This window comes from Haematobia irritans, chromosome 5 (genome assembly GCF_050003625.1).
Source record: "Haematobia irritans isolate KBUSLIRL chromosome 5, ASM5000362v1, whole genome shotgun sequence".
NCBI lineage: Eukaryota > Metazoa > Arthropoda > Insecta > Diptera > Muscidae > Haematobia > Haematobia irritans.
In genome coordinates, this window is record NC_134401.1 from 69,030,596 (window position 1) to 69,056,348 (window position 25,753).

The 25,753-nt window shown below is 37.4% G+C and overlaps 1 protein-coding gene across 1 annotated transcript in view; it reads left to right on the forward strand.

Annotated features, from left to right (window-relative positions):
• The window catches only part of dgo (ankyrin repeat domain containing protein 6 diego), a 185,300-nt gene that overhangs the window by 107,373 nt on the left and 52,174 nt on the right, over nucleotides 1-25,753 (forward strand). The window contains exon 3 of the mRNA XM_075312265.1: nucleotides 15,369-15,698. Within this exon, the coding sequence (XP_075168380.1) occupies nucleotides 15,369-15,698 (330 nt within the window). The remainder of the gene's footprint in view (nucleotides 1-15,368; nucleotides 15,699-25,753) is intronic.

A 25,753-nucleotide genomic window follows, 5' to 3' on the forward strand; every position in this document is an offset into this window, starting at 1 on the left:
CCTCTAAACTCTTACAACCGCCTTCACATATTCTACATAATTGAATTTGAACTGTGGCGTAATTGCATTTCTTAATTACCTTCGATCTTTGCGTCGTGGTCTCTTCAATTGGACATGAATCTATTACCATGTTAGCCAGTTTTCTTATCGCTTGCAGCCATTCACTAAAATCGCTCACAGTAGCGGGTCCATTGAGAGTCAAGCATTTCTCGGCCCATTGGACCGTACGATTGAAGGGCAGTTTAATTACCAATTCGCTCAAAAGGGTTGGGTTCGACAGATGATGTTCTCCATGCGCGTTTCTCAAAAACATTTGCATATTAATTACCTTATTGGGAAATATTACTAGAGAATCCATGTCACCCTCAGTCACAGGGTTTATCTTGTTAACGTTTGAGATTTGGTTCTTTATTAATTGCTCCGGGCGACCGAACGTTTCTTCCAACATTTGAATTATGGCACTTACATTGGACGAATTCGAAAGTAGAGCTTTCACGGTTTCCCTGGCGTGGCCTTTCAATGAATCTCGAAGCCGCATAATATTCTGCAGATCTGAGTTCTCAAATTCTCGCGTAGTACTCTTGAAATCCTCAATGAAAATTGCCCATTCTTCAGGGCAACCATTAAATTCGGGAAGGGGATAAATTTTATGTCGTTTTGAAACTGTGCCGCTGGACTGAACCGATGTATTCTCTACAACAGATTGCGCTAACGGTTCTTATTTCAACCGTCGAACGGAACGGACGTGTTTTTTTAATAGCGGATAAAATCATCGTAATAAGTACCTACTACGAATTTCAAGTGTGGTGGGATATTAGGCCACCATGCAGAGAAATTCAAAGACATCCACTGGGTTGCTAACTTCAGGGCCCAGTGGACGAGTATCGACTGGAGTTATAGATTTGGGCAATGACCAAGAGTTAGGCCCAATTAGTCGACCTGTAGACGGGTCGACAGGTGGCGACAATTTGACAAGTCGGACCTTTTCCAAGGTAACGGCATCAAATGGAGGTAATCCCTCACGAAAGAGATTCAAAGAACGCAGAAATGCTTTGTTTATCCTAAAGAAATTAGGATCAGTCGACCCAAGCACGTTGTCGGCTAAACAAAGCGATTCCTTAAAATGGGCTCAAGGAATTCTTGAGGCTGGAAAAAGGGAACGATCACCGGATGAGCTGCCATCCTCCAAAAGGGATCAACGATCGTTTGCCTCAGTTGCTAAAGACAGCCTTGTGATGGCTATCATAAATAAAGGAGCATTGGACGGTATGGTTCCAAAGCAAAAATGGGGGGAAATTGAGAATGCTTTGTCTGGCGTCTACTCACAGGTGCTGGAAAAGTTTCCCGGCCCAGATCCTCGACACCAAGAGGCTGGTTGGTATCAAGGACGATTTAAGCTAGTCGCATTTGAGGACCAGAGGTCTATAGAATGTTTTAAAGCTGCTCTGATACTAATTGGTGAAGTTTGGGAAGGAGCTGCTCTAGAGTTAGTCGAGAAGAAAGACATACCGGCTAGACCAAGAGCACATGCGTGGATACCTGCAAACCCTCCTGACCCGGAATCTATTTTAAATAGACTGAAACAATGCAATCCAGGTCTTCCAACAGCTGATTGGAAGGGTGGCCGTTTGGATGAAGTGGATGGGCCAAGACGGCATGCAGTGTTTATATTGAACACTCAGTCTTTGCCACATCTAGCAAAGTCCCAGGGCCGTGTATGTTATGGCTTTCATTATATCCAAATGAAGGTATATAAAAACGATCAGCTAAAGGATTCAGAAATGGACAAGCCTCTGTCTGAATCAGAAGTAAGCGGATCCTCTTGCGAAGTCGAGGGAGATACCAAAGTTGAAGACATGGATAGACACCGTATGCGAGAGGAGGTTTCTATTACCTCAGAACTCACCAAAGTTGAACCTATGGTTATTGCGAGAGTCACCGAGATCTCTGAAGAGAACATTCTTGATGACTCGACTGAAGCGGCTGATGTTACGGTTGTTGAAAATCTCGATGGTCCTACGGATCCTCCAGATAAATCTTCATCATTGTAAGGCTGCATGTGCTGCCTTAAAAGTTCTCCTGATGAAAGGGGACATAGATATAGTTCTTATTCAAGAACCATATGTTTATAAAAACAAAATATGTGAATTAAGTACTCCGGGGTTCAAACTATTGCAGTATAGTGGTAATGATGTAAATCGAGCCTGTATAATTGCTAAAAACGAGCTCAACTTGTTTCTGCTTCCTTCAATGTGCAATACAGACACTGTCGTTGCCAGTTTAGAAATAGCCAAATGCAAATATTGGGTATCTTCGGTGTACATGGGACATGACAGGGAGATGCCTCCATATGCCGTTAAGACCTTAGTGGAGGAGTCACGGAAAACAAAGACGAAACTCATTATGGGATGCGATGCGAATACACATCATAGTATATGGGGAAGTAGTGATACTAATGCAAGGGGAGAGTCGCTAATAGAGTTTATTTTGCATACTAATCTGGTAGTTTGCAACAAGGGAGATGCCCCAACCTTTGTCACTAAAAACAGGCAAGAGGTTTTGGACATCACCTTGGCCTCGCAAGAACTGAATGAAATTATATCTGAGTGGCATGTTTTAAGTGAACTCAGCTTCTCAAATCATCGCTACATCAGTTTCAAATTTGATGTTCATATCACCAAGACCATATTTCCGCCAAATGTTAGGAAAGCTGACTGGAATAGGTATAGGGAATCGTTCAATATGATGATACCGGAAATAACAGAGACAAATATGAGAAATGTGCAAGATATCGAACACGCAGTGGAGCGGATTACAAAGGCCTTCAACATCTCACTGAAAGCTGCATGCCCTAGAGGAAAGCCAAGGGGGAAACATCGACCACCATGGTGGTCTACGGAATTAAGTAATATGAGGAAATCCTGCAGGAAGCTCTTTAACAAGGCAAAGTCCACCAGAGCTTCTGAGGACTGGGACGCATACAAGAAGATTCTGAGAGGATACAAGCGAGAACTGAGAAAGACTCAGCATAACTCTTGGAATGCTTACTGCAGCAGTATTGAGAATACGTCCGAGGCTTCCAGACTACGGAAGGTTCTAGCATCCACCAACTCCGCTCCAGGTTTCATTAAAACATCGGAGGGCAATTGGACAACGTCCAGTGAGGAGACGCTGGAGGTACTATTGGACACACATTTTCCTGGAAATCAGACGGTTGAACCATGTACTGGCGGTGCCACAGTTGCTCAGCGGTCGTTTCCTGTCGAGGAAATTGTATCGGAAACTAGAATAAGACGGGCGCTAAATAGCTTTGGACCATTCAAATCCCCTGGACCTGATGGAATTACTCCGGCGGAGTTACAAGCTGTAACTGACAAAATTATCCCCTGGTTGTCGGTGATATATAAAGGATGTATCAACTTATCATATATCCCAGGAAAGTGGAGGGAAACAAAAGTCGTCTTCATACCTAAAGCGGGAAAAGCCTCTCACTCGAGGGCGAAGGATTTCCGACCAATCAGCTTATCCTCATTCCTACTTAAGACTCTGGAGAGGATGATAGATATTTATCTTAGAACTAGCATCGATTCAAGTTTGTTCTCGAAACGACAGCATGCATACTCGAAGGGCAGGTCTACTGAGACCGCACTACATGAACTAGTCAGCTTTATTGAAAGCTCACTATCTGTCAAAGAATACACAATCGTGGCGTTTCTAGACATCGAAGGGGCGTTCAATAATGTCCATCCGAGCTCGATATTAAATGGACTGACAACTCTGAATGTTGATCCATGTATACTCAGGCTGTTAGACGAACTGCTAATGAAGAGACGTATTTCAGCCACACTAGGACAAGCAAACATACAAAAGTATGTGAACAGAGGCACTCCCCAAGGAGGAGTTCTATCACCTCTTCTTTGGAATGTTGCTATAAATAGCCTTCTGGTTACTCTAGAAAAAGAGAGGATAAAAGTGGTGGCATACGCAGATGATGTAGCTCTGGCAGTCAGGGGAAAATTCCCATCCACAATCAGAGATATTATTCAGAGGGCCCTCCGGATGACTGAAAAATGGGCGAAAGACAATGGTCTTGGGGTAAATCCCGCAAAGACAGAATTAGTCATGTACTGCAAAGATCGCAAAACTCCCACGGTTAGACCCATTTCCTTAGGGGGTATTAAAATTCCCTTTGGTGATTGTGCAAAATACCTTGGCGTTATTTTGGACAGGAAGCTGAACTTTAAGCTTAATATTGAAGAAAGGGCGAGGAAGGCAACTGTAGCTTTGTACTTGTGCAAAAAGGCAATAGGAAAAAAGTGGGAACTAAAACCAAAAATTGTGCATTGGCTATACACGGCAGTGGTTAGACCTATAATGCTATATGGTGTTGTAGTCTGGTGGCCGGCACTTAAGAAACCGACTGGTTTAGATAAAGTTCAGCTTATGGCGTGTTTGTGTATTTCAGGCGCATTCAGCAAGACAGGAACAAATTCCCTTAATGTCATGCTGCATCTATTGCCTTTAGACATTTTGGCCAAACAGTCAGCTGCAACAACGGCTGTGCGGTTGCGCGAACTATCGCTGTGGTCGGAAAAAGGTTACGGTCACAGTTCTGTCCTCAAAATAATGTCAGATGTGCCTAACGTAGTGGATTACACTTTGGCGAGTCCACTTTTCGACAAAAAGTTTGAGACTCTAATCCCCAACAGTGAGGCGTGGTGCACACAGACCCCGGGGAAAAAAGAATATATAGATTTCTACACTGATGGCTCCAAATTGGATGGACAAGTGGGTTTCGGAGTATATTCTAATGATTTGGAACTTCAAATAGCGAAAAGATTACCTCACTGTAGTGTTTTTCAGGCTGAAATATTAGCAATAAGAGAGGTGGCGAATTGGCTGAGAAGTAATGTTCCAAAAAATGTGGGCATTAATATATACTCAGACAGTCAACCTGCAATAAAATCCTTGGACTCTGTGTTCCTCAACTCGAAAACGGCCATCGATTGCCGCAAATCTCTCAATGAGATGGCTGAGCAGTACAATATTCACCTAATATGGGTGCCTGGCCATAGGAACATACCGGGGAACTGCGAAGCGGATGAGTTGGCAAGGCTAGGGACTACCTTACATATTCCAGGGGAACTAGAATTTGTTGGTATGCCCCTAGCTACCTGCAAGCTCATGCTGCGTGAAAAGGCTGTTATGATGGCAAATGTTCGATGGGAGAATTGCAAAGGTTGTAACGACACCAAGCAAATATGGCCCCATTTCAACTTAAACCGCACACTAGATATGCTAATGTTCTCGAGACGTCAGATATCACTCCTGATATCTGCTATAACGGGTCGCTGCCTGATAGGAGATTTTGCAAAAACTATTGGCGCGAAGTATAATGACTATTGTATGAGCTGTCATGATGCGGAGGAAAAAGAATCAATTAAACACCTCTTGTGTGAGTGTCCTGCATTTTGTGTAAAGCGCAAGCAACTTTTAGGAGCATATAGCTTCAGATTACTGGCGGATCTGGAAAACGTTAACTTAAGCAGCCTGCTAATGTTTTTGGAACAATCTGGTTGGTTCAACAAAGAAAAATAATCAAGAAGGTTCAGCGGTTAAAACTAGAAGTGCCCATATGTAATAGGTACTTTTAGTTAATGTGGTATCACAATGGACTGAATAGTCTAAGTGAGCCTGAATCTTAATCGGGCTGCCACTTTAACCTAACCTAACCTAACGGTTCTGAAAATCCAGCCACATTGTCATCACGAGCGTGAGAGTTTGACAAACCTGACCGTTCAATCTGCACATTAACCGTACTTATCTGAGACAAAATCGTACGCTGCATTTCCATCATTTGTTGCTGCATCCCAAAACGCAAGCTGTCCAACCGTCTTTCAATGTCGATTGGATTGCTTGGCAAAACAGGTGGTAGATCTCCTACAGAAATCGATAGACCAACAACATCTTCATTGCATTCTCCATGATAAGATGAATCACCAGCTCCAATATTCTGCATTCTGAATATTTATAAAAATCAGCTGCAAATATTTCCTCGCCTACGAGTAAAACACTAAAAACTCAGGATTTTCAGGACCTCGAAAACAGCTCCTCTAATTGTATTAATAAAAAATTTGTTGTTTGTCTGCGAGACATAAAGCAATAAAACTCCAGTTTAAATTTAACAAAAATGCGTTTTATTCCAGGAAATAAAATAGGTTAAAATTAAGAAAAGAAAATATGTAAAAGAAACTTACAATACAATTTCCCCGTACAATTCAATTCAAACGAATATTCAAACAACAATGGCAAGAAAAAATGAAAATGAAAATCCAAAGAAAAAATTTCTATTTTCAAAGCCTACACCGAAAGAATTTTCTTCGTAAAAAGAACGAAAAATTTTGTTAAAAGTACGAAATTTGTCATTGTTTTACAACCAAAGAAACTTTTCATTAAAAGTACGAAATATTTCGTACTTTTTACGAAGAAAAGTTCTTCCAAAATTTTCGTAGTTTATAAGAAAATAAATTCGTACTTTTTATGAAGAATCTTCGTACTTTTTATGAGAAATCTTCGTACTTTTTATGAAACAATTTCGTTCTTTTTATGAAAATGTTTCGTACTTTTTATGAAAATGTTTCGTACTTTTTATGAAAAATTTTGGTAGTTTTTATGAAAAATGTTCGTACTTTTTATGAAAAACTTTAGTACTTTTTTCTGAAAAATGTTCGAACTTTTAGAAAGAGAAACTTATAGTCGAAAGTGCATTTGGTTGTAGTTGCAAAATTCCAAATAATTCCAAAATTTTCGTAGTTTATAAGAAAATAAATTCGTACTTTTTATGAAGAATCTTCGTACTTTTTATGAAACAATTTCGTTCCTTTTATGAAAATGTTTCGTACTTTTTATGAAAAAGTTTGGTAGGTTTATGAAAAATGTTCGTACTTTTTATGAAAAACTTTAGTACTTTTTTCTGAAAAATGTTCGAACTTGTAGAAAAAAAAATTATAGTCGAAAGTGCATTTGGTTGTAGTTGCAAGTGTGAAAAATGACATCACTACTTTACATCTTAAGTTATTGAATAATTTTTAGTTTTATTGCTTCACTTTTATTCATAGCGCTCTATCACCCAAATGAGAAGTAGTATAGACTTGCATAAAAAATAGAATAAAGGAATACACTCAAGCTCATTATAAAAGACAATTTTATGTCGCGAACGGAAATTTTACAACTTCAATGAAACTTCTTCGTTATTTCAAAGAAAATGTTTCGTACTTTTTATGAAGAAATTTTAACGCAGAATGTTTCGTAAAATATTTGTAAAAACTTCTTCACAAAATTCTTGAAATATGAAGAAAGTTTCGTTAAAAGTACGAACTTTGTACGAAGAAAAGTTAATGTAGAATGTTTCGTAGAAGTTTCGTATATTCATGAAATGTTCTTCGTAAAATTTACGAAAATGAATGAAAATTTCGTTATTTTAATGAAGAATTCAGGAAGAATAGTTAATGAAGAATTCTTCGTAAAATTAACGAAGAGAATTCTTTCGGTGTACTTAAATTAAAAGCATACTAAAATTAAAATAAGTAAAATGGAAAGTACGTTTATTGTTTAACATATACATACGTATATATAAATTATTACTGTCATCGACAACGCTCAAAATAAACGCAGCCAACTGCATTCAATTCGATCATTTGAAAGTGGTAAATGAAAAGCAACATGTTTGTACAAAGATTTATTTCGGCAAAAGTCGACTATCATAAACCTTTTTTCGGAAGGTTCTAGTGTGGTTCACTATGGGTTTGGTAAACTACCAGAATTTGTTCTGATAATAGGTTGATAGTTTTGCTGCAAGTAGAGGATGCTGATGAGGAACGTGGTAATTCCGAAACGTGCGTCCATCCTGCAGTCTATAGGGCTTTGTCCAAATAAATTTGACAAACATTTTTTTCATCTGTTGGTTAATCTACTCTTGTATTTTAGTCAACGCAATGGTTTTTAAGCTGAGATCAAAACAACAAATAATCATAAAAATCTCTAAAAAAATTATAACTGGTTGTGATATAATGGAAAGGAAAATTACTGATTTGTGCTCAATGTTATTATATGTTTGTCTTTTATTGAAGGCCCAATAAAAGAAAAACATATAATTTTTTCATTTTCCCCTTGCTTTTCGCTACAACTAATGAGAATGTAACCATTTTACGACCAAACAACAATGTTAAACAACTAGGTGATGAGAATAATGTTATCCAAATAATGGGGAAAATGCCATGCATTGCAACTCAACGTGCGGCAATAAATACGAACTTGAAAATCAACAAGAAACGTATCCCTAATAAATGAAAATCTGTTAAACACTTACTGAGTTTAAAATACAAAACAAAGAAAAATAAAAGAAAATTAGTGCAATAGGAATGACAATAAACTAGCTTGAGCAAAATTTACTAGAAAAAAGTTGAAATAAATAACATAAGAAAATATAGTAGTAGTTGCTAAAATCGCCACTAATCTGAATGTGGAAATAAGCGAAAATGATATAGAGAATCAGCTGACACCTTACAGAAGCAAAAAACCTCCAAAAAACGTGGTACAAGCATTGTGAACGGCTCATATACAACGGGAAAATGCGTTCTTACAAAAAAAAAAATGATAACACCATTCTTTGGTGTATCGATTGTATTTTGTAGCGCATAGTGGTTTTTTAACGGTTTAGGTATCAGATCCGGCTCAGCACATAAAAAAGGGCTGTTCTTTTTTTCAGCTCTTGCTCTGGGAGCCCTACGAACAAACGAATGAGCGGCACTGAAAAATAGGCACTGTTTGAGCTAATTAAAACGAAAAACTCTTGCTCACAAAGCTCTTTCGTGTGTGTCAGAAAAAATGAAATTAGTGATGCAATATGTGCATTTTTTAAGTTGAAATACAAATGAAAGAATGGATACGGGCAAAAACGTTAGGAGTTCTGATTTAATTTTTAAGTGTGTTTGTATAAAATTTGTATGTAACCCTATAAATATTAAACCACGATAGTAACCCACCATGTATATTTTTAATTGATTTGGTTTTATTTCAAAAATATCAATAAAACAAACTAAGTAACAGTGAATAATTTGTATAGTAATTTTAGAATTAACTTTAATGAATATGAGGGTTATTCTGCATTTTGTTAAACTTGTAATACTTTCAGTTTCCTTGTTCTCATTTTTCTCAGTTTTGAGCAAAAGTTGTTGTCACCTCGGGTTTATGAATGTTTGTTTCAGCGGTCAAATCCACAATTCTAAGCCGTTTTTTGGGAATTGAAACCTTTCTAACTTTTGAACTAATTATAATACAATTATAATTTTTATATAGTTTTGTAGTGAACATTTTTTTTTTAAATAATAATAACTGAATAACCATTTCCAAAAATCGTATCAAAATCCCAAAAATGTGTTAAAAAAACGTTATTGTTCGTAATTTGTATGTTTGTCAGATGTTTAGGTAGGATGTTGAAGCCTTTTATAGTTAGTGGACACATGAGGGTTGGCATTCGGTGCTTTGCTAAATGAGAATTTTTAAATCATTTTTTTTCGTTTTTAAAACGGGCGGTTTTGATATGAGGAGAGCAAAAAAACGTGTCCTTATTTGGTGTTGAAACGTATCCTTATTTGGTGTTCTATAAGAAACAAGCAAAAAATTGGTAAAAGTCTAGAAAAAATGTTACGACAGAAAGAATGTAGGTGCCTTTTTAAAAAAAGTGGTAAAAATTCTGTTTTTCTGTGTCTTTTTTTTTAAATTGAAGTGTGTACAATTTTTATACCCTTCACCACTACTGTGGTACAGGGTATAATAAGTTTGTGCATTTGTATGTAACGCCAAGAAGGAAAAGTCTGAGACCCATCGTTTAGTATACCGATCGTCTTAAAATTAAATTCTGAGTCGACTTAGCGATTTTATGAGTCTCGAAAAACTTGCACAATATCAGCTAAATCGGTTCAGATTTAGATATAGCTCCCATATATATATCTTTCGTCCGATTTAGACTCATATGAGCACAGAGGCCAAAGGTTACTACCGATTTTCGTGAAATTTTGCATAAAGAGTAGAATTGACATTCTACCAATGCTTGGTAAATTTTATTCAAATCGGTTCAGATTTAGATATAGCTCCCATATATATCTCTCGTCCGATTTAGACTCATATGACCAAAGAGGCCAAAGTTTTGCCGTGATTTAGTTCAAATTTTGCACAAGGAGTACGTTTAATAGTATCGATAAGTGTACCAAATTTGGTTGACATCGGTTCAAATTTAGATATAGCTCCCATATATATCTTTCGTCCGATTTGAACGTATATGGTCTCAAAAGCCAGAGTTTTGCCGTGATTTGGTTCAAATTTTGCACAAGGAGTACGTTTAACAGTATCGGTAAGTGTGCCAAATTTGGTTGAAATCGGTTCAGATTTAGATATAGCTGCCATATATATCTTTCGCCCGATTTATACTCAAATGACTACGGGGGCCAAAGTTAAACTCCCAGTTACGTGAAATTTTGCAGAGATAACAGAATTATTATTCTAACTATGCATGTCAAATTTAGTCGAAATCGGTTCAGATTATATATAGCTCCCGTTATATGTACACCAGAGTTGGGAAAATATGGTAGACTATTTCATATTTTAGACCCATTTTCAATGGGATTTTCCTCCAATTGACTGCAGTTTCCACGGAGAATATATTTAATATGATATTTAAGTGTGTCAAGTTTGATCTAATTTGGTTCAGAATTAGATAAAGCCTCCATATATTCGTTTTGCCGGTTTATACAAATATGGCCAAAATTCCCACACTTTACACAAAATTATGTGATAATTTCCCCATATCGTAGTCATATCCTACACGCTGTAATACCAGACTTTCCACAGAACGGTTGAGTTTTAAATGAGGCTCCAAGTCGCCCGACTTGACCAAATAATATATCACAACCCACTCTTGACCACATATCTTGGCAAGATCTAACCAATATCCTTGTAAAATCGTCACTGCTGAGTAGCAAAAATTGTAAATGTTACTCAAATTGTCCTATATCTCGAATACATAAGTATCACCTGATAAATCGCAAATGCTCTTTTGTACAATTGCCTCAAAATTTCTCTCGCTTCATATTTCCCATATTTTTTTTATTAACATTGAGTTTCATTCCAGGGCGTTAGCCGATTTCAATTTTAATTCTAGAGATTTTGTAGAAGTACAAAAAATTGTCTCCATTATAAGTATTTGTATCTGGAAATGCAAACCTTTATATAGCTCCCAGCAAATCTGAAGTAGTTGAGATGGTAACACAAATGTTGGTCTACATAGTGGTGAAGGGTATAATATAGTCGGCCCCGCCCGACTTTAGACTTTACTTACTTGTTTTCTTCTAAAGTGCGTAGAATTTTGCAGTTAAGAAAATAAAACAAAGATCCGCCCAAAATGGACCCCATTTTGTTAAAATTTTGTGAACTATAAAAGATATTCGCACTCGAAGAAGTTCTAACGAGCAAAGAAGAATTTATCGAAACCATCTGTGTTTCTATACGAGACAACCTGTCATCCGAACTAGAAGTAACGGATGCTGAAAATAAAGAACTTGTCTCTTCCTGTCCTACTTCATAGAGCATGGTTACGTTAGGTTAAAGTGGCAGCCCGATTAAGATTCAGGCTCACTTAAACTATTCAGCCCATTGTGATACCACATTAACTAAAACTTCCTATTACATATGAGCACTTCTAGTTTTAACCGCTGAACCTTCTCGATTATTTTCTTCTGTTGAACCAACCAGATTGTTCCAAAAACATTAGCAGACTGCTTAAGTTAACGTTTTCCAGGTCCGCCAGTAATCTAAAGCTATATGCCCCTTGCTTACACCTTACACAAAATACAGGACACCCACACAAGAGGTGTTTAATTGATTCCTTTTCCTCCGCATCATGACAGCTCATACAATAGTCATTATACTTCGCACCAATAGTTTTTGCAAAATCGCCTATCAGGCAGCGACCCGTTATAGCAGATATCAGGAGTGATATCTGACGTCTCGAGAACACTAGCATATCTAGTGTGCGGTTTAAGTTTAAATGGGGCCATATTTGCTTGGTGTCGTTACAACTCTTGCAATTCTCCCATCGAACATTTGCCATCATAACAGCCTTCTCACGCAGTATGAGCTTGCAGGTAGCCAGGGGCATACCAAGAGATCCTAGTTCCCCTGGAATATGTAAGGTAGTCCCTAGCCTTGATAACTCATACGCTTCGGAGTTCCCGGCATGTTCCTATGGCCAGGTGAAAAACACTACAACGCTATTCGAATTTCCAGATCTTTAGAATATACTCCGAAACCCACTTGTCCATCCAAGTTGGAGCCATCAGTGTAGAAATCTATATATCTTTTATTCCCCGGGATCTGTGTACACCACGCCTCACTTTTGGGAATTAGAGTTTCAAACTTTTTGTCGAAAAGTGGTCTCGCCAAAGCATAATCCACTACGTTAGGCACATTTGACATTATTTTGAGGACCGAACTGTGACCGTAGCTTTTTTCCGACCACAGCGATAGCTCGCGCAACCGCACAGCCGTTGTTGCAGCTGACTGTTTGGCCAAAATGTCTAAAGGCAATATATGCAGCATGACATTAAGGGAATTTGTTCCCGTCTTACTGAATGCGCCTGAGTACACAAGCACGCCATACGCTGAACTTTGTCTAAACTTGTCGGCTGGCGAAGTGCCGGCCACCAGACTACAACACCATATAACATTATAGATCTACCCACTGCCGTGTATAGCCAATGCACAGTTTTTGGTTTTAGTCCCCACTTTTTTTCCTATTGCCTTTTTGCACGAGTACAAAGCTACGGCTGCTTTCCTCGCCCTTTCTTCAATATTAAGCTTAAAGCTCAGCTTCCTGTCCAAAATAACGCCAAGGTATTTTGCACACTCACCAAAGGGAATTTTAATACCCCCTAAGGAAATGGGTCTAACCGTGGGAGTTTTGCGATCTTTGCAGTACATGACTAGTTCTGTCTTTGCTGGATTTACCACAAGACCATTATCTTCCGCCCATTTCTCAGTCATCCGGAGGGCTCTCTGTATAATATCTCTGATTGTGGAAGGGAATTTTCCCCTGACTGCAAGCGCAACATCATCTGCGTATACCACCACTTCTATCCTTTTTCTAGGGAAAGCAGAAGGTTGTTTATAGCAACATTCCAAAGAAGATGTAATATAACTCCTCCTTGGGAAGTGCCTCTGTTCACATACTTTTGTATGTTTGCTTGTCCTAGCCCTTAAATGCACACTGTATCTTTTAAGATACAACCAGAAAAAATCTTACGTCTTAAAACGAATTCTATGAAATCAAGTTTGTTGCATTTACAACATAACGCTATTTCTAAAAATATTTCTTTCTGGAAAGTTTTTAGTACTTCTGAGTAATCTGCAGTCAAAATTGAAAATCAAATTTTAACCAAAAAATCAAAAAACTGCAGATTGGAAGTTGAATAATATTTACCATAAATGTGAGTAATGTTGTTAAAAAAACTGTGTAGTGTAAAAATATCTATATTCTCTATTATCTACTACAATCAAATAATTTATTTGTAAATAAAAACTTAGTTCGATGCCCACTGTACTTTTTAAGATATCAACACTATTTAAAAAAAAAACACAAAAATTAAAAACCATTTTTACCATTTTTCATATTATATATTTTTTTCGGAGGAATCGGTGATCTTTTGCATTTAAGGGCTAGTGTGGCTAAAATACGTCTTCATTAGAAGTTCGTCTAACAGCCTAAGTATACCTGGATCAACATTCAGAGCTGTCAGCCCATTTAATATCGAGTTCGGATAGATGTTATTGAACGTCCCTTCGATGTCTAGAAACGCCACGAATGTGTATTATTTGACAGATAGTTAATTTGGTTAAAATCGGTTCAGATTTAGATATAGCTCCCATAAATATTTATCGTCCGAATTAGATTCATATAACAACCAGAGACCAAATTTTCATTTCAATTTACTTGAAATCTGAGAGTAGAATTAAGACTCTAGCATTGCGTACCAAATTTAGTTCAAATTGGTATACATTTGGATATAGCTCCCATATATACGCCTGATTCGGGGAAATAGGGTAGGAAATTTCACACTTTATAACCATTTCAACGGAATTTTACTGCATCTAACTGTGTCGAATTTTATCCAAATCGCTTCAGATTTAGATAAAGGGCTATAAATTCTTCCGATTTAGACAAAAATGGCACAACGTCAGCGAACATGTCCCCACAGAAGTTTGAGATAAGGTTCCACAGAAGTTTGAGATAAGGTTCCGGCTGTGTAAATGTCGCTCGATGTGCCCAAATATTGTCACAAACCCGACAATAGACCACCTATCTTGGTCAAATCACCACTGCTAAGGAGCAAAAATGAATCATAAATGCACATTTGTGGAATAAAATGGCTTTAGCTTTCCCATATATTTTTACTACATTTAGTTTCGCTTCAGGGCGTTGGCGATTTAAATTTAAAGCGTAGAGTTTTTTTAGAAGTTTAAAAATGTCTCTCCAAATCGGTTCTGATTTAAATATTTGTATGTGGGAATGTAAATATTTATATTGCATTTTGTCTGTTCTGTTTGTTTTTGTTGTGAATAATCGTTGCAGCGTGTAGTTTGATTTGTATGCTATTGTTTACTTTTCTTCCTCTGTTGATCTCAACCATGTTTTGCATTCCGTCAATTTGAGTATAAATGGTTTTTGGATCATAAATTTTGTTAATTAGTGTATTAATTGGATGTAATGGAGAACTATTTTTCGGAACAATCTACGGTAGTCCGGTAATGCGCCTTACAGACTTTTTTTCTTTTTAAACATAGGTTTGTCCTTACTGTGTTTTATATTCGCAAAAAGATATTTGTACATACAACAAAATATTTTTATATATCACCGAAGTTAAATGTAGTCAATATCTCGAAGACAAAGTTCAATTACCTATATCTCCCAGTTTTCCAAATAGGCACTCCAATGATGTAAAACTTTATTTACTGCTTCTATGGGTTCCCCTGAATATTAACTAAGAAACTGAATTGGCTTCTTGAAGTCCGGTTTATAGACAACATACATGCAAGCGATATGTACTGGTTTCTCTTTGTTTCTAACGGTTTCACCAGTGTAAATTGACTTTGTTAACATTTTCGTCATCATATCACGACGCTAGCAGAATTAGTGTTAAAAGCAATGACTTATGAAGAATTTCCAAAATTGTTTGCTGCGCACATCCAAAATTAGTTAAAAATTATGCCTGACTTCCGGGTTTGAGTTGTTTAAATGTACTTAATGTCAATTTCAGCCTACTTCCACTGAATGGACAATATGCCATGAAGCAGCAGCCAGAGGCGATGATTTCTGTTTGTATAAAATATTAAAAAATAATGGGCAAATTTCATTTCAAAGGAATTCTGTTGAAGGAAACACCCCCTTACACGAAGCTGCAAGAAGGGGATATAGTCGATGTGTTACAATTTTATGCAAAAGTTTGTGTCTTATTGAAATTAAAAGCAATATCAATATCAAGAACAACTATGGGTTCTCCGCACTACATTTAGCAGCACAAAATGGACACAACCAATGTTGTCGTGAACTTATACTCAGAGGATCGAATCTAAATACGTTGAATAAGGTAAGTAATTTTAAACTTTATATTGCGGTCTACTCTTAATACTATTTAGTAAAATTATTATAACACTTGAATGCGTTGTTGAGAAATAAATCGATGTTATGGTCCTATACGAAAAAAGTGGCAAAATTATTTTTGAAAAGTGACACATGCTTTTTATTAACTGTCCACTGTTGCAACATTCAGTTTCAGAATTATAGTCTGTCGAACTGAAACAATCAGTCTCAAAGAATGATTTCAAACTTTTTTAACTGAAGTATCAAGGGATTCATCATTAATTACACAAGGGAACAATGGTTCTGTTGATTAGGAAATAAATATTGTTTTTAAGTTTATTTGGAAGGCTGAATCCAAATCTGCACTTTTCTATCAGCTCGACTCTTCAAGATATACCGTCATGTTCAAAATTAAGGCACTTCCGCTATATTGGAATATCTTGAAAACGGTTCATATTCATATATTAAATTAAAAAAATCCGAAACTCCCAAACAATATTCTCTGTAAGCCGTGATTAAATCTGCTGAAATCGCTCCGCCTTTAAAGGGTTATATATCTGAAGAAACACAGTGTAACCAACCCGAAATATATCTATTGAATGCTAATAAGTTTCTGCTGTGTGGTGATCATTGTGTTATATCAGTGGCAACTTTCAAAACACATAAAATAAATAAACAAAATTAAATTAAGCCAGCTAAAGAACCTAAGTACGCAAAACAAAGACAAATAAATAATCTGAAAATATTAAGAACAAGAACCATACATTTTCTCTCACAATGGTTGACGTATCACCAACAACAACAACAACATCATCAGTGAACAATAACACTTCAAACTCTGAAACGCTCCTACTGGCGCCAAAAAGTTGTAGAGAGGGGAGAGGATTGAATGATGAGAGTATTTCAAAAACACCACAACTATCTAATAATAATGGAACACATACCATCCTAAAGCTTATAGACATTCGCTTAAAACAACAACAAATAAATAAACAGAAAACATTAAGAACAAGAACCATACATTTTCTCTTACAATAGCGGACGTATCACCAACAGCAACAATATCATCAGTGAACAATAACCAAAGACCATAGAAAAAGAAGATGTGAATTGGGCTTTGATAGTGTTAGTGTCAGAAACCAGAGATTAGCCCCATACTTGTAGGAAAGGCGCTTCGAACTTACTGGTTTGATGCAGACAATTTTTATTTTGCTATTTTCTCAAAAGTTCCCGCAAATTTCTGTGTCGATTGCACTAAATTATTAATTAAATGTTTCATGAAGTGTTTTTGTTCTTTTAAAAGTTTAAAAAATTGCTAAAAATAAATGAATTAGGATTTGTTACGAATGCAAAATGAAAAGAGAAACCGAAAAAAAGTTGCAACTTCTCATCGAACATGTATGGGGCTAATCTCTGGTTTCTCGAGAAAAAGAATAACAATATGCCCAATTCACATCTTCCTTTTCTACCGTCTTTGACAATAACACTCCAAACTCTGAAACGCTCCTATGTGTTTGAAATCGCTCTGCTTTTAAAGGGTTATATATCTGAAGAAACGCAGTGTAACCAACCCGAAATATATCTATTGAATGCCAATAAGTTTCTGCTGTGTGGTGATCATTGTGTTATATCAGTGGCAACCAAAGACCATAGAAAAAGAAGATGTGAATTGGGCTTTGATAGTGTTAGTGTCAGAAACCAGAGATTAGCCCCATACTTGTAGGAAAGGCGCTTCGAACTTACTGGTTTGATGCAGGCAATTTTTATTTTGCTATTTTCTCAAAAGTTCCCGCAAATTTCTGTGTCGATTGCACTAAATTATTAATTAAATGTTTCATGAAGTGTTTTTGTTCTTTTAAAAGTTAAAAAAATTGCTAAAATAAATGAATTAGGATTTGCTACGAATGCAAAATGAAAAGAGAAACCGAAAAAAAGTTGCAACTTCTCATCGAACATGTATGGGGCTAATCTCTGGTTTCTCGAGAAAAATAATAACAATATGCCCAATTCACATCTTCCTTTTCTACCGTCTTTGGTGGCAACTTTCAAATCACATAAAATAAATAAACAAAATTAAATTAAGCCAGCTAAAGAACCTAAGTACACAAAACAACAACAAATACATAAACTGAAAATATTAAGAATTAATTAAGAGAAATTAAAAGAGATATAAAAAATATAAATATCGTTAATGAGAGACTATGTCAGGTTAGGTTAAAGTGGCAGCCCGATTAAGATTCAGGCTCACTTAGACTATTCAGTCCATTGTGATACCACATTAACTAAAACTACCTATTCATATGAGCACTTCTAGTTTTAACCGCTGAACCTTATCGATTATTTTCTTCTGTTGAACCAACCAGATTGTTCCAAAAACATTAGCAGACTGCTTAAGTTAACGTTTTCCAGGTCCGCCAGTAATCTAAAGCTATATGCCCCTAAAATTTGCTTCCGCCTTATACAAAATACAGGACACTTACACAAGAGGTGTTTCATTGATTCCTTTTCCTCCGCATCATGACAGCTCATACAATAGTCATTATACTTTGCACCAATAGTTTTTGCAAAATCGTCTATCAGGCAGCGACCCGTTATAGCAGATATCAGGAGTGATATCTGCCGTCTCGAGAACACTAGCATATCTAGTGTTCGGTTTAAGTTTAAATGGGGCGATATTTGCTTGGTGTCGTTACAACCCTTGCAATTCTCACATTGAGAGATTTGCGGCAGTCGATGGCCGTTTTCGAGTTAAGGAACAGAGAGTCCAAGGATTTTATTGCAGGTTGACACTCGGAGTATATATTAATGCCAACATATTTTGGAACATGACTTCTCAGCCAATTCACCACCTCTCTTATTGCTAATATTTCAGCCTGAAAAACACTACAAGGATTAGGTAATCTTTTCGCTATTCGAATTTCCAGATCTTTAGAATATACTCCGAAACCCACTTGTCCATCCAATTTGGAATTCACTGTTGGGAATTAGAGTCTCAAACTTTTTGTCGAAAAGTGGTCTCGCCAAAGTGTAATCCACTACGTTAGGCACACCTGGCATTATTTTGAGGACCGAACTCTGACCGTAAGTTTTTTCTGACCACAGCGATAGCTCGCGCAACCGCACAGCCGTTGTTGCAGCTGACTGTTTGGTCAAAATGTCTAAAGGCAATAGATGCAGCATGACATTAACCCTTATATTATGTTGGGGTCATTTGATGACCAATATGGTATTTTTCATCAGCGTATTTCTTACTGCTGGAATATAAATAAAAGTTCTTACTAGTCAGTGCGTGAATTGTTGATATGTACTGAATTCTTGCTGAGTAGTAAGAACTTTTAATTATATTCCAACAGTAAGAAATACGCTGATCAAAAATACCATATGGGTTAAGGGAATTTGTTGCCGTCTTACTGAATGCGCCTGAGTACACAAGCACGCCATACGCTGAACTTTGTCTAAACTTGTCGGCTGGCGAAGTGCCAGCCACCAGACTACAACACCATATAACATTATAGATTTAACCACTGCCGTGTATAGCCAATGCACAATTTTTGGTTTTAGTCCCCACTTTTTTCCTATTGCCTTTTTGCACGAGTACAGAGCTACCGTGTTTTTTCTCGCCCTTTCTTCAATAATAAGCTTAAAGTTCAGCTTCCTGTCCAAAATAACGCCAAGGTATTTTGCACACTCACCAAAGGGAATTTCAATACTCCCCTGGATATGGGCTTAACCGTGGGAGTTTTGCGATCTTTGCAGTACATGACTAATTCTGTCTTTGCAGAATTTAATCCAAGACCATTCTCTTTCGCCCATTTCTCAGTCATCCGGAGGGCTCTCTGTATAACATCTCTGATTGTGGATGGGAATTTTCCCCTGACTGCTAGCGCCACATCATCTGCGTATGCCACCACTTTTATCGTTTCTTTTTCTGGGGAAACCGAAGGTTGTTTGTAGCAACATTCCAAAGAAGAGGTGATAGAACTCCTCCTTAGGGAGTACCTCTGTTCACATACCTTTGTATGCTTGCTTGTCCTAGTGTGTCAGAAATACGTCTCTTTGTTAGAAGTTCGTCTAACAGCCAAAGTATACCTGGATCAACATTCAGAGTTGTCAGTCCATTTAATATCGAGCTCGGATGGATGTTATTGAACGCCCCTTCGATGTCTAGAAACGCCACGATTGTGTATTCTTTGACAGATAGTGAGCTTTCAATGAACCTGACTAGTTCATTTAATGCGGTCTCAGTAAACCTGCACTTCGAGTATTCATGCTGTTGTTTCGAGAGCAAACTTGAATCGACGCTAGTACTAAGATAAATATCTATCATCTTCTCCAGAGTCTTAAGTAGGAATGAGGATAAGCTGATTGGTCGGAAATCCTTCGCACTCTAGTGAGAGGCTTTTCCCACTTTAGGTATGAAAACGACTTTTGTTTCCCTCCACTTTCCTGGAATATATGCTAAATTGATACATCCTATATATATCGCCGACAACCAGGGCATGATTCTGTCAGTCACTGCTTGTAACTCCGCCGGAGTAAGTCCATCAGGTCCGGTGGATTTGAATGGTCCAAACCTATATAACGCCCATTTTATTCTAGATTCCGATACCATTTCCTCGATAGGAAACGACCGGTGAGCCCCTGTGGCACCGCCAGAACATGGTTCAACCGTCTGATTTTCAGGAAAATGTGTGTCCAATAGAACCTCCAGCGTCACCTCAGTGGACGTTGTCCAAATGCCCTCCGATGTTTTAATGAAACCTGGAGCGGAGTTCGTGGACGCTAGTACCTTCCGTAGACTTGAAGCCTCGGACGTATTCTCAATACTGCTGCAGTAAACATTCCAAAAGTTATGCTGAGCCTTTCTCAGTTCTCGCTTGTATCCTCTCAGATTCCTCCTGTAAGCGTCCCAATCCTCAGGAGCTCTGGCGGACTGTGCTTTGTTAAAGAGCTTCCTGCAGAATTTCCTCATATTACTTAACTCCGTAGACCACCATGGTGGTCGATTTTTCCCCCTTGGCTTCCCTCTAGGGCATGCAGCTTTCAGTGAGATGTTTACGGCCTTAGTAATCCGCTCCACTTCGTGTTCGATATCTAGCACATTTCTCACATTTGTCTCTGTTATTTTCGGTATCATCATATTGAACGATTCCCTATACCTATTCCCGTCAGTTTTCCAAACATTTGGCGGAAATATGGTCTTGGTGGCATGAACGTCAAATTTGAAACTGATGTAGCGATGATCTGAGAAGCTGTGTTCACTTAAAACGTTGTGGAAGAATTCCTACGTTGTGGAAGAATTCATTTATCATTCCGCTATTTAAAAATGGAAGCAAGTCAGATATTACGATTTATAGATGCATTGCTAAATTAAGTGCTATTGCAAAACTGTTGGAGAAAATTATTTCTGATATTTTGAATCATCAAGTCTCCTCTCTTCTATCGCCTAAACAACACGGCTTCCGTAAATCTTGTTCGACCATAACAAATATCTTGGAATTGACTACAATGGTTAATGAAGGCTTTAGAGATCGTTTACAGACTGATGTCATTTATACTGATTTTAGTAAGGCGTTTGACAAAGTAAACCATTCACTTTTACTGTACAAACTGCATCGCATGGGCTTCAGTGAATTAATGGTATCCTGGTTTGAAAGTTATATAAAGAATCGTACACAATTTGTAGTATTTGATAACATTATTTCAAAATCAATACATGTGCCTTCTGGTGTTCCACAAGGCAGTCATCTTGGCCCTCTATTGTTCTGCTTATTTATAAATGACCTTCCATCAGCCATTAAATATGGTTACACTCTCATGTATGCTGACGATGTTAAAATTATAAAGGTTATTCGGAATAGTGATGACCAATCCTTACTCCAATCTGATCTGAATAGCATGTACAGATGGTGCTCATCAAATATGATGGAACTGAACATAAGGAAATGCAAGCATATCTCTTTTTATAGATTAAATTATATCGACACGAATTATAACTTGAATGGCACAACGCTTAAAACTGTTGAATCCTTTAAAGATCTTCGAATACTTTTGGATCGCAGGCTAAATTTTAGATCTCACATTTCTATGGCTGTAAATAAGGCCTATGGATCATTTGGATTTGTCAAGCGCTGGAGTAAGGAATTTTCTGACCCGTTTGTTACAAGAAACTTATATACTTCACTTGTGCATCCTATCCTGGAATATGGATCTGTAATTTGGGACCCACAGTACCAAATTCATTGCAATCGTATTGAATCTGTTCAGAAACAATTTTTACTGTTTTGTTTACGTCGGTAAATCTGACTTCCTTATTAACAGCATATCATTCAATGTACCCTTTAGACCTACCCGCAACTTTGAACTGCTCCACATTCAATACTTTCGAACGAATTTTGAAAACAACGATCTACTTCGCCGTCTTTGTAAAGAATTCAATAAATTTTATTATTATCTTGATTTGTCAGAAGAGAAATACAATGTAAAGAAAAAGATAACATTATTATTAAATACTTGATATATTAACGAACGATATGTATATAATGTAATATATTACTGTTAGTCTGTAAGGGTTTAATCCATAGATGAAAATAATAAAAAAAAAACCTGCCACTCAGATATCATTTCATTCAGTTCTTGCGAGGCCAAGGTGATGTCCAAAACCTCTTGCCTGTTTTTAGTGACAAAGGTTGGGGCATCTCCCTTGTTGCAAACTACCAGATTAGTACGCAAAGTAAACTCTATTAGCGACTCTCCCCTTGCATTAGTATCACTACTTCCCCATATGCTATGATGCGCATTCGCATCATAGCTCGACTAAGGTCTTAACGGCACATGGAGGCATCTCCCTGTCATGTCCCATGTAGACCGAAGATACCCAATATTTGCATTTGGCTATTTCTAAATTGGCAACGACAGTGTCTGCATTGTACATTGAAGGAAGCAGAAACAAGTTAAGCTCGTTTTTAGCAATTATACAGGCTCGATTTACATTATTACCAGTATATTGCAATAGTTTGAACCCCGGAGTACTTAATTCACATATTATGTTTCTATAAACATATGGTTCTTGAATAAGAACTATGTCTATGTCCCCTTTCATCAGGAGAACTTTTAAGGCAGCACATGCAGCCTTACAATGATGAAGATTTATCTGGAGGATCCGTAGGACCATCGATATTTTCAACAACCGTCACATCAGCCGCTTCAATCGAGTCATCAAGAATGTCCTCTTCAGAGATCGCGGTGACTCTCGCAATAACCATAGGTTCACTTTGGTGAGTTCTGAGGCTGTAGAAACCTCTTCTCGCATACGGTGTATATCCATGTCTTCAACTTTGGTATCTCCCTCGACTTCGCAAGAGGATCCGCTTACTTCTGATTCAGACAGAGGCTTGTCCATTTCTGAATCCTTTAGCTGATCGTTTTATATACCTTCATTTGGATATAATGAAAGCCATAACATACACGGCCCTGGAACTTTGCTAGATGTGGCAAAGACTGAGTGTTCAATATAAACACTGCATGCCGTCTTGGTCCATCCACTTCATCCAAACGGCCAACCTTCCAATCAGCTGTTAGAAGGTATGGATTGCATCGTTTCAGTCTATTTAAAATAGATTCAGGATCAAAAGGGTTTGCAGGTATCCACGCATGTGCTCTAGGTCTAGCCGGTATGTCTTTATTCTCGACTAACTCTAGAGCAGCTCCTTCCCAAACTTCACCAATTAGTATCAGAGCAGCTTTAAGACATTCTATAGACCTCTGGTCCTCAAATGCGACTAGCTTAAATCGTCCTTCATACCAACCAGCCTCTTGTTGTCGAGGATCTGGAAACTTTTCCAGCACCTGTGAGTCGACATTCTCAATTTCCCCCCATTTTTGCTTTGGAACCACACCATCCAATGCTCCTTTATTAATGATAGCCATCACAAGGCTGTATTTAGCAACTGAGGCAAACGATCTTTGATCCCTTTTGGAGGATGGCAGCTCATCCGGTGATCGTTCCCTTTTTCCAGCCTCAAGAATTCCTTGAGCCCATTTTAAGGAATCGCTTTGTTTAACCGACAGCGTGCTTGGGTCGACTTATCCTAACTTCTTTAGGATAAACAAAGCGTTGCTGCGTTCATTGAATCTCTTTCGCGAGGGATTACCTCCTTTTGATGTCGTTACCTTAGAAAAAGTTCGACTTGTCAAATTGTCGAAACCTGTCGACCCGTCTACAGGTCTACTAATTGGACCTAACTCTTGGTCATTGCCCAAATTTATAACTCCAGTCGATACCCGTCCACTGGGCCCTGAAGTTAGCAACCCAGTGGATGACTTTGAATTTCGCTGCATGGTGGCTTAATATCCCACCACACTTGAAATTCTTAGTAGGTACCTATTACGATGAGTTTATCCGCTATTAAAAAACACGTCCGTTCCGTTCGACGGTTGAATAGGATAAACTTATATCTTAAAACGAAAATGTTAATTACAATTTTGTCAGAGAGACTTATGCCCTGTTCCTGTATATCGTACGGAAACCCATTCGAAAGAAAGACAATCGCTCGAATTGGAATGAATTTGGGGTTTTCTGCTTTTGAAAGTTCGTTTCGTATGTATGAGAACACAGTGATTATCAAAAAATTTTTTTACTTTTATCTTGATACATATTGTATATTGAGGAACCAAAATCAATTTTCTTTCGCTTGGAATACGTAAGAAAGATTTCTTTCGATATACAGGAACAACGCATTAGTTTTCGAGATATCTATCGTTAAAAAATTAAACAATTCAACAGTTTTGGAGAAATGGCTCATTTTCTCACAATTTAACAAAAAAAGTGTATATTGGGTATAAGTAGCGTATTTTAAAGAGAAAATGTCTTTTTTCAAAAAGCTTAGTTTCAAATGTTAATATTTCAATTGCAAAAATTGACTTAATATGCACTTGGTTTCTTAAATTTTGTACAAAATGCAGTCGTTTTCCCTAAAAATTTTAAAATATTTAAATTTTCAAGGATCGATATCTCGAAAACTAAGCCTATCTGACTAAGGGCCGGTTTCTCATACGGCGGTTATATTTTATCGGATCGATATTCCTCTTGTTAATGACATTTGTTTTTCTGAATGTATGCTTAGTACTAATCCTGCCTATAAGTCACTAACCGGAAGATGGGCTCCGGTTAGTAACTTATCGACCCGATAAATACAAACATATGATCTGTCTGATCAGCTGTTTAAATTTGTTTACCGCGGTTTTTGATAATAATTTCTTAATTAATAACGAGTGTAGTGTTTGGCATGAATAAAAGAATTTTTGATATTTCTATGGAAAATATATATATATATATTCTATGGAAAATATAATGGATGATGCCGAACCACGTGTGCATTCTGCGAGACTTTATAAATGTAGACCAAATTACATTTCTGAAATGGATGATAAAGAGTTTATGAAGAGATTTAGAATATCGGAAAAACCTTTTTTTACATCCTCATTAAAATCAAAAATCAGTTAAAGTCTGCTACTGGCAGGTAAGATAAAATACCAAAGTTCTTGTTCCCATAGTTTCAATGTACTTTTCCTAGGAATCACGCAATTACGCCTGATCTCAAACTTTTACTGGCCCTTCGCTTCTATGCAAGTGGAAGTTTTCTTATAACCGTTGGAGATTTTTGTATAGTAAGCATACCAACAGCCAGTCGATGTGTGAAAGAAGTGTCCAGTGCCATCGCATCCTTGTCGAAAGAATACATTAAATTTGAACATGATACATTGCAACAAACAATATCAGACTTTTATAAAAGTGCAAAATTTCCAAAAGTAATTGGAGCAATTGACTGTACACACATACGTATACAATCTCCAGGCGGCGACGATGCAGAAATTTTTAGAAATAGAAAGGGATACTTCTCTCTTAATGTACAGGCGATTTGTAATGCCAAATCTAATGTTTGAAGACATTGTCGCTCGATGGCCAGGATCATCTCACGATAGCAATATATTCAATAACAGCAAAATTAAATTTAGATTGGACAACGAAGAGTTTCGAAACTGCTATATTTTAGGCGATAG